Below are 13,483 nucleotides of genomic sequence, written 5' to 3' on the forward strand. Positions count from 1 at the left end.
AGTTCTGTTTCACATCTTCTTGCGCTCAAATGTTTAAATTGGCAAGGCTAAAATGACTTTACCCGAGTGATGACAGCGTAAATGACTGCTCATATTAGAGCATACGGCACTCACATTGAACAAAGCTTAGGGGAAGCCAGAAACATCCATTAGCCAAACTCTGTCTGTCTGGTTTACATGTTGTCATTTTCAACAAACCAAATTATAGATGTGTATGTGTCGTCATAATTGAGATATATGCATCTCATATATATATATATATATATATATATATATATATATATATATATACAGTATATATATATACAGTATATATATATATACAGTATATATATATATATATATATATATATATATATATATATGTGTATCAATTATATGTGTACCTCTCCTGCTGTATCCGGTCCTGTCGCAGCTCTTGCGCTTTGCGTTCAGCTCTGCTGCGCTCCTCCTCGGCCACACGGCAGCGATGAGACAGACGCCGCTCACACAGACGACTGCCGCGCAATTGTTCTCGCAGCTTACGCACCTCCAGCAGCAGAAACTGAGTCAGACCCTCAGGACCCTCCTCATCTTCACACACATATTACAAAAATAACATTAAACAATAAACACTGAAGTCGTCTTTTCTTCCCTATAGTGACGCATATCCACATGAAACCACTTCTCAAACAAGAACAAATGTAGGGCAGGGCTTGATTATGTTTGTGGTTTTCTATTGGTGGATCTGGTTTTGATTGACTGGTTGCCCTGCCCTCACGCCAGTAAACACGTCATCAGAGAAGAGAGATGTAAGAGGGAGGGGAAGTTATTTTGATTTAAGATTGTGAAGCACATGTATTAAAAAAAATGTATGTGCAAAAATCCAGTCAATTCCTCATTGACAAAATCAAGTCCCGTTTCACTCTGGTATACGTCACAACAGGGGAGACAATACTAGAGCAACTTCAGTTTCGTGCCGACTTTAAACGGCAGAAATGTGACGCATTCACACACCCAGCATGATGGAGCAGCGTTGAGTCGGTTGTTGTCCGGTCAGCTGTGTGAACTGCTCCGGATGATAAAACTCCAGTGACTCCATGAAAGCCTGTAGACCGCGCTCGCCACGCCCCCTCAGGATGTCCAATAAACGGCCTGCACACAACAACCAATCAAATCACTGCACACTGATACTGACACACGTGCCAACCAATCACAGCACACTGTACATTCTCTCTCTGTAAATGTGAAGGTTAGCTTCTAAATTCACACACTATCCATCCTAAATAGTATGTGATGTGAGGATGAGTGCGTACTAAATCAAAGCACACTGAAAAACAGTATGTCAAAGAGGAGAGTGTGCTATTTAGAGTAAAATTTGCATTCGTAAATGAGTGTTGGGCTAATACACTCACCTAACGGATTATTAGGAACACCATACTAATACTGTGTTTGACCCCCTTTCGCCTTCAGAACTGCCTTAATTCAATGTGGCATTGATTCAACAAGGTGCTGAAAGCATTCTTTAGAAATGTTGTCCCATATTGATGGGATAGCATCTTGCAGTTGATGGAGATTTGTGGGATGCACATCCAGGGCACGAAGCTCCCGTTCCACCACATCCCAAAGATGCTCTATTGGGTTGAGATCTGGTGACTGTGGGGGCCATTTTAGTACAGTGAACTCACTGTCATGTTCAAGAAACCAATTTGAAATGATTCAAGCTTTGTGACATTGTGCATTATCCTGCTGGAAGTAGCCATCAGAGGATGGGTACATGGTGGTCATAAAGGGATGGACATGGTCAGAAACAATGCTCAGGTAGGCCGTGGCATTTAAACGATGCCCAATTGGCACTAAGGGGCCTAAAGTGTGCCAAGAAAACATCCCCCACACCATTACACCACCACCACCAGCCTGCACAGTGGTAACAAGGCATGATGGATCCATGTTCTCATTCTGTTTACGCCAAATTCTGACTCTACCATCTGAATGTCTCAACAGAAATCGAGACTCATCAGACCAGGCAACATTTTTCCAGTCTTCAACTGTCCAATTTTGGTGAGCTCGTGCAAATTGTAGCCTCTTTTTCCTATTTGTAGTGGAGATGAGTGGTACCCGGTGGGGTCTTCTGCTGTTGTAGCCCATCCGCCTCAAGGTTGTGCATGTTGTGGCTTCACAAATGCTTTGCTGCATACCTCGGTTGTAACGAGTGGTTATTTCAGTCAAAGTTGCTCTTCTATCAGCTTGAATCAGTCGGCCCATTCTCCTCTGACCTCTAGCATCAACAAGGCATTTTCGCCCACAGGACTGCCGCATACTGGATGTTTTTCCCTTTTCACACCATTCTTTGTAAACCCTAGAAATGGTTGTGCGTGAAAATCCCAGTAACTGAGCAGATTGTGAAATACTCAGACCGGCCCGTCTGGCACCAACAACCATGCCACTCTCAAAATTGCTTAAATCATCTTTCTTTCCCATTCTGACATTCAGTTTGGAGTTCAGGACATTGTCTTGACCAGGACCACACCCCTAAATGCATTGAAGCAACTGCCATGTGACTGGTTGATTAGATAATTGCATTAATGAGAAATTGAACAGGTGTTCCTAATAATCCTTTAGGTGAGTGTATAAGGCCAAGTCATGTTTATTTTTAGTGCTTTATAGAATACAGATTGCTTCACAGAAATAAACAGGAAAATATTAGTGTTGTAAAACTCACCAATTATGAAACAACTCGAAATTATGAAATCTCGGCTGTAAAGCAGCTCTAGAATATAATAGTCAACAGTCAGCTTAATTCAGTTAAAGTTATGTTCTCATTCGATTGTGTCAAGTGCAGTCAAATCGATAACATTTCTAATTGTTAACTGTCTTTAAGCCCATATTGTACCCACAACCCTTTTCTTTACACAAGCGGAAAAGATTTTTTTTTTGTTTCCCTATTGACTTTTCCAGATGTGCGTGTGACGAAAAGTGAGGCTGAAGATTTTCAATGAATGAACCTGATTGCAAACAGTAAGTACAAACGCGTCTTGTGGTACCATGACTCAATCTTATGACGTTGTAGAATTTCCGAAACGGATGTACTGTCTTACTACACACACCGAAGTATGAACTTTACACTAGAGAAGGGACAAATAGAGCAGAGGGCTGAATCAATTGAACCAACTGATTCACTCTTTTGAAACGAACATCTTACTAACCTTTAAATGACGTTCTATTAACATTAAGGAAACTGGACATTTTTATGTTCTTAGAATGTTAATAGCATTATTATAATGTTGAGTTGTTAAAAATAAGTTGATAGAATGTTTCAGGAACACCATAAACGTTCCTCTAACATCAATAAAACATTGACATTTTAATACATCAATAAAACATTGACATTTTAATGTTTACATAACCAAAACAGAATGTTTGGAGAACGTTCTTAGAACAAAAAATTGCTAGCTGGGATGACAGGGCTCCAGAATTACTGTTTTTACTAGGAGCGCTGTAGCCCCTAACTGAACATTTTTAAGAGCACAGGCAGAACATTTAAGAGCACACAATAGGGCACCAATAGACTGAACTCGTAATACGCATGTGCACGCCATCAGCGTTCTCACAGGTTTTGCGTTTAAAGTCTATGTAGAGTTTCTTGTTAAAACGGTGTTGTCAGGGTTTTACAGAGGATGCAGACAAGATGGTAAGGTTAATAGTTTATTTTCAGGGAGTGTGGAGATGCAGACAGATGGTGAGTAACAGAAACACAGAATAACAGTGGATGCTTAGCTGGTTGGTAATGTCCTTGTCTTTCTTTCTCTTTGCAGATGATGTCGGGCTGAAGGCAGAACAGGATGGCAGGCAGGACGGATTGGAGAGGATGAAATGACAGGTAGGAATCCAGGTAAGTGTTCGGAAGTCTGTGGGTCATGTGAACATCGACGAGACCAGACAAGGAGTGAAGGGAGAGTGCTGAATATAAAGGGTGGTTAATGAGGGAGTGCAGGTGATGATGATTGGTGATTGGGTGAGTGAGTGCAGGTGTGCGCCATGGAGGATTCTGGGGAATGAAGTGCACACACAGATGAAGGCTGAAGAACGTGACCGTGACATTACTCCCCCCTCCCGTAAGGCGCGTCCCGCGCCGAAGAAGGCAGCATACGGGAGGGGGGGTGGGCACCCTGGAGTCCGTGACGGGAAGGTGGAGCAGGTTCAGGAGTACGGACTCCAGGATGGTGGCAGGACAGACAGAGGAGGTGATCAGGACGGTGCAGGCTGAGCAGGGAACCAAGGTGAAGCAGACTGATCAGGGGACCATGGTGATACAGGCTGAGCAGGGGACCATGGCGGTAAGGACCTTTCTGGTGGCCATGGCGGTGCGGACCCTTCGGGTGGCCATGGCGGAGAGGACTCTTCGGGTGGCCATGGCGGTGAGGACCCTTCGGGTGGCCATGGCGGAGAAGAACCTTCGGGTGGCCATGGCGGAGAAGACCCTTCGGGTGGCCACGGCGGTGAGGACCCTTCAGGTGGCCATGGCGGAGACGACTGATAGCCCCCCCCCCAAAATTCCTTTGGGGAAATATCAGGCTTTAACACTGGACTGGAAGAGGCAGGGGGCGAAAGCGGCTCTGGGCTGGACAGGACCAGTGATGAAGGCGGCTCTGGACTGGACAGGACCAGCGGCGAAGAGGACTCTGAGCTGGACAAGACCAGCGGCGAAGAGGGCTTGGAGCTGGACTGGTCCAGCGGCGAGGAGGGCTCTGAGCTGGACAGGACCAGCGGCGAGGAGGGCTCTGAGCTGGGCGGAACCAGCGGCGAAGAGGGCTGTGAGCTGGGCGGAACCAGCGGCGAAGAGGGCTCTGAGCTGGGCAGCGATGAGGGCTCTGAGCTGGGCAGCGATGAGGGCTCTGAGCTGGGCAGCGATGAGGGCTCTGTGCTGGGCAGCGATGAGGGCTCTGTGCTGGGCAGCGATGAGGGCTCTGTGCTGGGCAGCGATGAGGGCTCTGTGCTGGGCAGCGATGAGGGCTCTGTGCTGGGCAGCGATGAGGGCTCGGTGCTGGGCAGCGATGAGGGCTCGGTGCTGGGCAGCGATGAGGGCTCGGTGCTGGGCAGCGATGAGGGCTCGGTGCTGGGCAGCGATGAGGGCTCGGTGCTGGGCAGCGATGAGGGCTCGGTGCTGGGCAGCGATGAGGGCTCGGTGCTGGGCAGCGATGAGGGCTCGGTGCTGGGCAGCGATGAGGGCTCGGTGCTGGGCAGCGATGAGGGCTCGGTGCTGGGCAGCGATGAGGGCTCGGTGCTGGGCAGCGATGAGGGCTCGGTGCTGGGCAGCGATGAGGGCTCGGTGCTGGGCAGCGATGAGGGCTCGGTGCTGGGCAGCGATGAGGGCTCGGTGCTGGGCAGCGATGAGGGCTCGGTGCTGGGCAGCGATGAGGGCTCGGTGCTGGGCAGCGATGAGGGCTCGGTGCTGGGCAGCGATGAGGGCTCGGTGCTGGGCAGCGATGAGGGCTCGGTGCTGGGCAGCGATGAGGGCTCGGTGCTGGGCAGCGATGAGGGCTCGGTGCTGGGCAGCGATGAGGGCTCTGTGCTGGGCAGCGATGAGGGCTCTGTGCTGGGCAGCGATGAGGGCTCTGTGCTGGGCAGCGATGAGGGCTCTGTGCTGGGCAGCGATGAGGGCTCTGTGCTGGGCAGCGATGAGGGCTCTGTGCTGGGCAGCGATGAGGGCTCTGTGCTGGGCAGGACCAGCTGTGAGGAGGGCGTTGAGCTGGACTGGACCAGCTGTGAGGAGGGCGTTGAGCTGGACAGGACCAGCTGTGAGGAGGGCGTTGAGCTGGACAGGACCCGCTGTGAGGAGGGCGTTGAGCTGGACAGGACCCGCGGTGAAGAGGGCGTTGAGCTGGACAGGACCCGCGGTGAAGAGGGCGTTGAGCTGGACAGGACCAGCTGTGAAGAGGGTGTTGAGCTGAATGGGACCAACAGTGAAGGCCCTGTGCAGGGCAGGACCAGCGGTGAAGGCTCGGTGCTGGGCAGGACCAGCGGTGAAGAGGGCTCTGTACTGGACGGAACCAGCGGTGAAGGGGGCTCAGTGCTGGACGGGACCAGCGGTGAAGAGGGCTCTGTGCTGGACGGGACCAGCGGTGAAGAGGGCTCTGTGCTGGACGGGACCAGCGGTGAAGAGGGCTCTGTGCTGGACGGGACCAGCGGTGAAGGCTCTGTGCTAGGCTCTGTGCTGGACGGGACCAGCGGTGAAAAGGGCTCTGTGCTGGACGGGACCAGCGGTGAAGAGGGCTCTGTGCTGGACGGGACCAGCGGTGAAAAGGGCTCTGTGCTGGACGGGACCAGCGGTGAAGAGGGCTCTGTGCTGGACGGGACCAGCGGCGAAGAAGGCTCTGTGCTGGACGGGACCAGCGATGAGGGCTTTGAGCTGGACGGGACCAGCGATGAGGGCTTTGAGCTGGACGGGACCAGCGATGAGGGCTTTGAGCTGGACGGGACCAGCGATGAGGGCTTTGAGCTGGACGGGACCAGCGATGAGGGCTTTGAGCTGGACGGGACCAGCGATGAGGGCTTTGAGCTGGACGGGACCAGCGATGAGGGCTTTGAGCTGGACGGGACCAGCGATGAGGGCTTTGAGCTGGACGGGACCAGCGATGAAGAGGGATTTGAGCTGGACGGGACCAGCGATGAAGAGGGATTTGAGCTGGACGGAACCAGCGATGAGGGCTTTGTGCTGGACGGGACCAGCGATGAGGGCTTTGAAAACTCTGGCTCTGGCTCGGGGAGAACGACGCTCACTGGCTCTGGCGGGCAGGCGACTGGCTCTGGCTCTGGCGGGCAGGCGACTGGCTCTGGCGGGCAGGCGACTGGCTCTGGCTCTGGCGGGCAGGCGACTGGCTCTGGCTCTGGCGGGCAGGCGACTGGCTCTGGCTCTGGCTCTGGCGGGCAGGCGACTGGCTCTGGCTCTGGCGGGCAGGCGACTGGCTCTGGCGGGCAGGCGACTGGCTCTGGCTCTGGCGGGCAGGCGACGCTGACAGTCACAGGCGCGGCGGGCATGACGCTCATAGACTCAGGGGCGGCGGGCACGACGCCTACTGCCTTGGTCTCGGCAGCTCTGGCGTGAAGTGCGGGCTCGGCTGGACTGGCGTGAAGTGCAGGCTCGGCTGGACTGGCGTCAAATGCAGGCTCGCTAGTGCTGGTGACTGAATTCCGGATGATGATGGGTGGCGTGGTGAAGATGGCTGGAGATGGTGGTTGAGTGGCGATGTCCTCAACCTCACCTACGGTGAACCTTGAGCCACTCAACCACAACACATGATCTAGATACTGGGCAAATGAGCCTGGGATTGCCTCCGCTGGAGCTTGCTGGTACAGATGGTTATCCAGTCCGCCCCAAAATACTGTTTTTAGGACATCATCTGTCCAGCTTACCCCAACAGAAAGCTCCAGAAAGCCGGCGACATATTCCTCGATTGAGCAGCCATCTTGAAAACAATGAATCAGACGATCAGCTGGGGTTAGGGTGAAGTGAGCAACTTCCATGCTTCGTGTGGTCTGGTCTTCTGTCAGGGTTTTACAGAGGATGCAGACAAGATGGTAAGGTTAATAGTTTATTTTCAGGGAGTGTGGAGATGCAGACAGATGGTGAGTAACAGAAACACAGAATAACAGTGGATGCTTAGCTGGTTGGTAATGTCCTTGTCTTTCTTTCTCTTTGCAGATGATGTCGGGCTGAAGGCAGAACAGGATGGCAGGCAGGACGGATTGGAGAGGATGAAATGACAGGTAGGAATCCAGGTAAGTGTTCGGAAGTCTGTGGGTCATGTGAACATCGACGAGACCAGACAAGGAGTGAAGGGAGAGTGCTGAATATAAAGGGTGGTTAATGAGGGAGTGCAGGTGATGATGATTGGTGATTGGGTGAGTGAGTGCAGGTGTGCGCCATGGAGGATTCTGGGGAATGAAGTGCACACACAGATGAAGGCTGAAGAACGTGACCGTGACAGGTGTCATGTTAGTGGCCCCCAAGTTAATAACTAATGATCGTTGTGACAGAAGTGAATCAATCAAACTAACTTTAGCTGGAAAATAACTTCATTCAAGAACTGTTTTAAAGCCAAAACAATCTCTGTCTTTAAACTATCCTTGTATCTCTGTAAAGCCGCTTTGGAACAATCTACATTGTTAAAAGCGCTATATAAATGAAGATGACTTGACATGACTTACCTTAAATCAACCTGCAACACATTTATTCACATTCACATGACAATAAAGCACTGAGCTTAATTTGAGGTGTAGATCAAATAAATTTTATCAATCATAATGCCTTAAAATGAATTAAAAAGCAAAACGAGTGAAAAATAGATATTAGGGAGTGAAAATAGCTAGTTAGCCAATAAGCATCCTCTGTAGCCACCTACTGGTTACAATGGTAGAGCAGCGTTTCCATCACTACTTTATGAGCGCTGTGATGTGATTGATGTGTGGTGTTCTGCGTCCTCACCGGCTCTGCTGATTCTCATCGGATACTGACTGGAGTTGAGCACCTCGTCCTCGTCCTGCTCGTCGATCACCTTACACTGCCGCAGATACGGCGTCAGCTTCGCCGGGTTTAAAATGCGGGTCAGTTTGTGTCGAACTCCTTCCACTCGCTCCCAGAGCTCCTCGCACTTCTCCTCCTCTGACGGGGTCATGACCGAGCTCTCGTCTCCCTGCAGCCATTCACCTGTGGAAACACAAGATCTTCACAGGGGGCTCTTCTCAAGTGTAGGTGTGGGTGGCAAGAAAAGTGGCTAAATTGTGCCCGTTTCCTGTTTTTGTGGTAGTTGTAGTAGCTACATCAAGGATGGTAATATATACTGTAGGTCAAAAAAATAGCTTAAAGGTCACAAGGTTACGCAAGAATGAGAGTATAGTTCCTAGCCATATCAGCCTAGAAAATCGCAACTTTTCATTTTCCGTCGGTCTTAGTACACGATGTAACTACAGAAGAGTCAAGTTTTAAATAGGAAAAATATCGAAACTCTTTGGTAATTTTTTTTGAGAGAGATGCTAATGGTCTTGTCCGATTCAATGATCTATGCTAAGCTATGCTAAAAGTGGTACCGCCAGACCCGGAGATCGGCTGAATGGATTTGAAAACGGTAAACCTCAACTGTTTAACTCGTAATTTTACGTTTCAGCATCAATTCAAAACTATTTTAGCCTATGTTTTGCCGGCAATTCGTAGCTCCTTTCGAATTTTGACGACAACTCGTAGATTTTTTTTTTTTTTTTTTTTGCTGGCAATTCACTGATAATTCAAGTTTTGAGTTGAGTTGAGTTTATTTGACATAAAAAGTAGCAATACAGTAACCATAAAGTAGTAAAACTCCTTTGTCAAGGATAACACATTAAAGTTGCATTAACTTCTATTGTGGTCCTTGATATTTGTTTCACGGAAAAACCTATGTTTTTGAGCTAACGTTTTGAGAACTTTATTAAAGACCAGATAATGTTGAATGAACATTCTATTCATATACTGCCAGAACATTCGCCAAAGTTCATGCTAGTTTTTTTCTGAAAAGAAAAATTCCGTATCACATCGTACAAATTAATACAACATCTCTTAAAGGGGTCATATAATGCCATTTTTGCACAAGCTAATATGATTCTTTAGGGTCTAAATTAAAAGTTTGTAATATACTTTAATTAAAAATTCTCATTAGTATTGTAAGAAAACACTAATTTTACCTGGTCAAAAACAGCTCTGTTTTCAGCACGCCGTTTTTAGTGCATGTGTCTTTAAATGATAATGAGCTTTGCTCACCCCGCCCCTCTGTTCTGTACGTACACCGTTTGAAATAATAACACTAATAATAACACAATAACCATAACGCGGTGTTCCATTATAAACGTGGGATTATGAATTATATCGAGAACATCATACATAGAAAACATGCCGTAATGTACCCTGAGTGTAAACAGCCGCATTCATCGTGAAGCGTGCAGCAAGCGATTTGCAAAGATTAATCTAAATTAGGGCTGTCGCGATTAATCGCACATTTTTTATTTGTTCTAAATGTACCTTAAATTAATACTTTTCAAGTTTGTAATACTCTAATCAACATGGGCATGGATAAATATGGATGCTTTATGCAAATGCATGTTTATTATTGAAAACATAGTCAACATAGAGCATGAAGACGAGACGTTGAAGATGTTTCAAAGGTCATAGATCTTTTTCAAAGAACTTGTTCATGTTTATTAGACACATGTAGAAAGAACAAAGAAATACCAGGTTCCCATTACTTCTCTTTCTTTGCACTGAGCAATTTACTAACACAAACATGTTTAGATTTTTGCATGACAGGGCAGCTCTTCTGAAAATTCTAAATGTAGCCTACATATATTATTTATTATTACATTAGTTTGTCTCTCTCTGTGCCCATTTTAATTAAGCTAAATTCTAAATAAAACTGTTTTCGTTGGTATATTTTACTGTTTCTTTTGTCAAACAACGGAATGAATATGAAATGGTGACTGAAACGCGACCCATTAAGACATAACCAGCTCTCCTTCCAAGATGTTAATCTGCACAAAAATCCTGATAATCGAGCCGTCGTCTGATGAAATCAAATACACATAAAATATGTGATTTCGGCTACTTGCATGTAAAATTAGAGAAGCAACATAATATCTGTGTTTAACTGAATTAAAGCGCTGCTCCTCTAACGCGAGACGCAGAGAGTGAGAGAGAGAGGCGCGCGCGCGTGCGTGCTGGGAGAGCAGTACCGGTGTTGTGCTGAATTTCGACCCCCGCCAAATTATTACCCCCCTAGTATTGGTAGGTTTAGGGTTAGTTGTGGGGGAGGGGTTAGGATTAGGGGTGGGGTTAGGATTAGGCAATCAGGTACTGACTTCAACGAGGGGGGTAATAATATGGCAGGAGGTCGAAATTCGGCACAACACCTGTAAATTCTCGGAAACTAAATAAGGTTTGTGCGCTTTTTTGAAGGGAAAAAATCGCTAAAGGGTTCTGCAATGTCGCAAAGTTGTCAACACTGTGTATCTCCATTTCTCTAACTAGGGGTTGGGCCACGGGTCAAACAGAAAATACGCGCTGCGTTAATCGCGTGTTAAAAAAATGAGTGCCGTTAATATGATTTTGCGTTAACGCGTTATTAACGCGCTAACTTTGATAGCACTAATATAAATATTAATATAAAGGTTAATAAAACATTACACTCACTTCTTCTTCTGGAGGTGCAGCAGAAACACGAATAGTTGGTACCGATCCTTTTTCAGGAGAAGCTTCTTAGCAAAACCAGCTTTACTGACCCTCGAGCAGTCTGGTGTGTGAAATCATTCGCGCAAAAATGAAAGCATTGACGTTGATCGTGGGGAATATTCCCTTCAAAAACAAACTCAGCCACTGCGTCTGCAGCGGTTCGGATTTAGGAACATCAAAATGACTGCTGTGTTCGTTATTACGCCCAAGAACAGAACACCACAATCGCTTAGACGCCATTCTGCTCATAGACAGTGCTCCAGTCCAGCGTATCAACAATGACGCGCGGACTATGATGATTGACAGCTCGCTCACGAGCGGGCCGGGGCGGGTCTGTGTTGAAACGCTGCTGTCAATCAACAATCGTGGGATGGGCGTCCGACCGTGTGACGTCACTAGGTCGAACGGCTTGATTTGAGAGAGGGGAAAACATATAAGGAGATTAAAAAAAAAAAAACACTGGATGGATTTTTATCATTTTATGATGGTTGTGTACAGGCACTGCCAACACACATTTCAGTACAGTCAACTTGTAAAAGTGCATGTACCATTATATGACCCCTTTAAAATAGCTAGTTTTTCATGAGATTGAAGTGAACGCATATGATGAAGGTGAAATATCGTAGATCCACATGATCATAAAACACAGACGTAAACATGTTAATGCACTGCATGAGGGCCGAAAGAGGGACTGTAAGAGAGCAGTTTTCTCACAGCAGAAGAATGCAGGTGGTACCATCCTCTCACTGTACATGCGATATCATCAAACAGACAGTGCGATAACACTGCCAGAGGAACTATGGAAAACTAACTTCATTTTCACCCAAGCCTGCCGATACCTGCACACCCACAGAAGATATCAGTTACATTTCATGTAACTATCAACTTTGTCTCAAAGATTTTTGAAACATAGCTTTTTTCTTGCAAGCACACACACAAAAAATAATCTACCAGAGAGATGATGAAGAAAAGGGGTGTGTGAGGGGTTTGTATGTGAGGCAGGTCCAAACACATGCTGGAATCTCAATGAATGTCTCATAGTGAAGGAATCCACAGCTGGGAACTTTACCACTACACACTGCTAACACTACAGGCTACATTACAAACAAAACAAACAACAACACTACAGTAATATTAACACAATGCTAACATAAAACTACTACAGACACTATACTAACACTAACAACTCAGCGAACAGGGAATGTTCTCAGAACTTTGGCAAAGGTTTTCTCAAAAGTTATGAACAAACGTTCTACCAGTAATGTTTACAGAACCTTCGTTCAGAGTTATCTGTTTTTTAATAATGTAGTGCAAAACATAACACATTATTCAAGGTTTTTTTTTTATTTTTTATCTGACACATTTTAGATGGATGTTCATCTAAAAAAAATTAAATGTTACATTTTTCAGAACGTTCTGAAAACATTCCAAAATAACGTTCCCGTAATGTTTACAAAATTGGTTTTTCCCTTCATGTTCGCATGACCATGATAAAAAAAGAACATTCAGAAATGGAACGTTAGCAAAAACATATTTTTGTTAGCTGGGCTAGTACACAACAACAGAAGAAACTCATCAAGTTTGAAGGTTAAACGTGTTTTGGTCCATAATGTCACACAATTCCAAAGTATCGCTCTTTAAATCAAACATTTAATGAATTGATTCAAACTGATCTTATTCTGTATTATGAATCGATTCATCAAGTGGCTGATGAGATAAACATCTTACCGCTCATGATCCACAGCAGATGAGCAAACGAGACGAGAGAGGGAAAGAACAACAGCAACACTTCAGACACAAATCAAAGAAGACGAGAAGCCAAGTTTGATATGAGCAACCGGACTCACTCTCTCTCTCTCTCTCTCTCTCTCTCTCTCTTTAAGCTACCACTCCGTCTCCAAGGTAGGCTATAATAATCGTCAAAATGCCTGAGTCACTCAACATATGAGTGTGACTGATTGAAGGCACACTGTAAACTGTGTGTCACAATGTTCGTGTTAATATTTCACTAGTGTAATTAGTCACATTCCGGGCGGGTCAGAGTCAGAGAGTGCAGTGTCCTCCTGTTAGTTCATGCCGGTGAGGATGAGGATGATCCACTGGAGGGAGACATGATACTGTAACTGGACATAACACTGATCGCTTTTATACGACTGACCGATGATTGTCATTCTGTTTCAGTGTCCCCCAATTTCGCGTATTCTTTCTTTTTGTAGTATTAGTGCACTGAAAATAAAAACTGCATTTCAAATA

General features: G+C 46.6%; 1 protein-coding gene across 1 annotated transcript in view; it reads right to left on the minus strand.

The window, feature by feature from the left end:
* Positions 1 to 13,052, minus strand: part of LOC308697612 (caspase recruitment domain-containing protein 10) — a 30,283-nt gene extending 17,231 nt beyond the window's left edge. The window contains exons 1-4 of the mRNA XM_081376966.1: positions 12,959 to 13,052; positions 8,465 to 8,686; positions 997 to 1,134; positions 387 to 573 (exon numbers count right to left, since the gene is read on the minus strand). Coding sequence (XP_081233092.1) covers positions 387 to 573; positions 997 to 1,134; positions 8,465 to 8,686; positions 12,959 to 12,965 — 554 coding nt within the window. The 5' untranslated portion in view covers positions 12,966 to 13,052. The remainder of the gene's footprint in view (positions 1 to 386; positions 574 to 996; positions 1,135 to 8,464; positions 8,687 to 12,958) is intronic.
* Positions 13,053 to 13,483: the final 431 nt, after the last annotated feature.

This window comes from Scardinius erythrophthalmus, assembly GCF_964197995.2.
Source record: "Scardinius erythrophthalmus genome assembly, chromosome: 1".
Lineage (NCBI taxonomy): Eukaryota > Metazoa > Chordata > Actinopteri > Cypriniformes > Leuciscidae > Scardinius > Scardinius erythrophthalmus.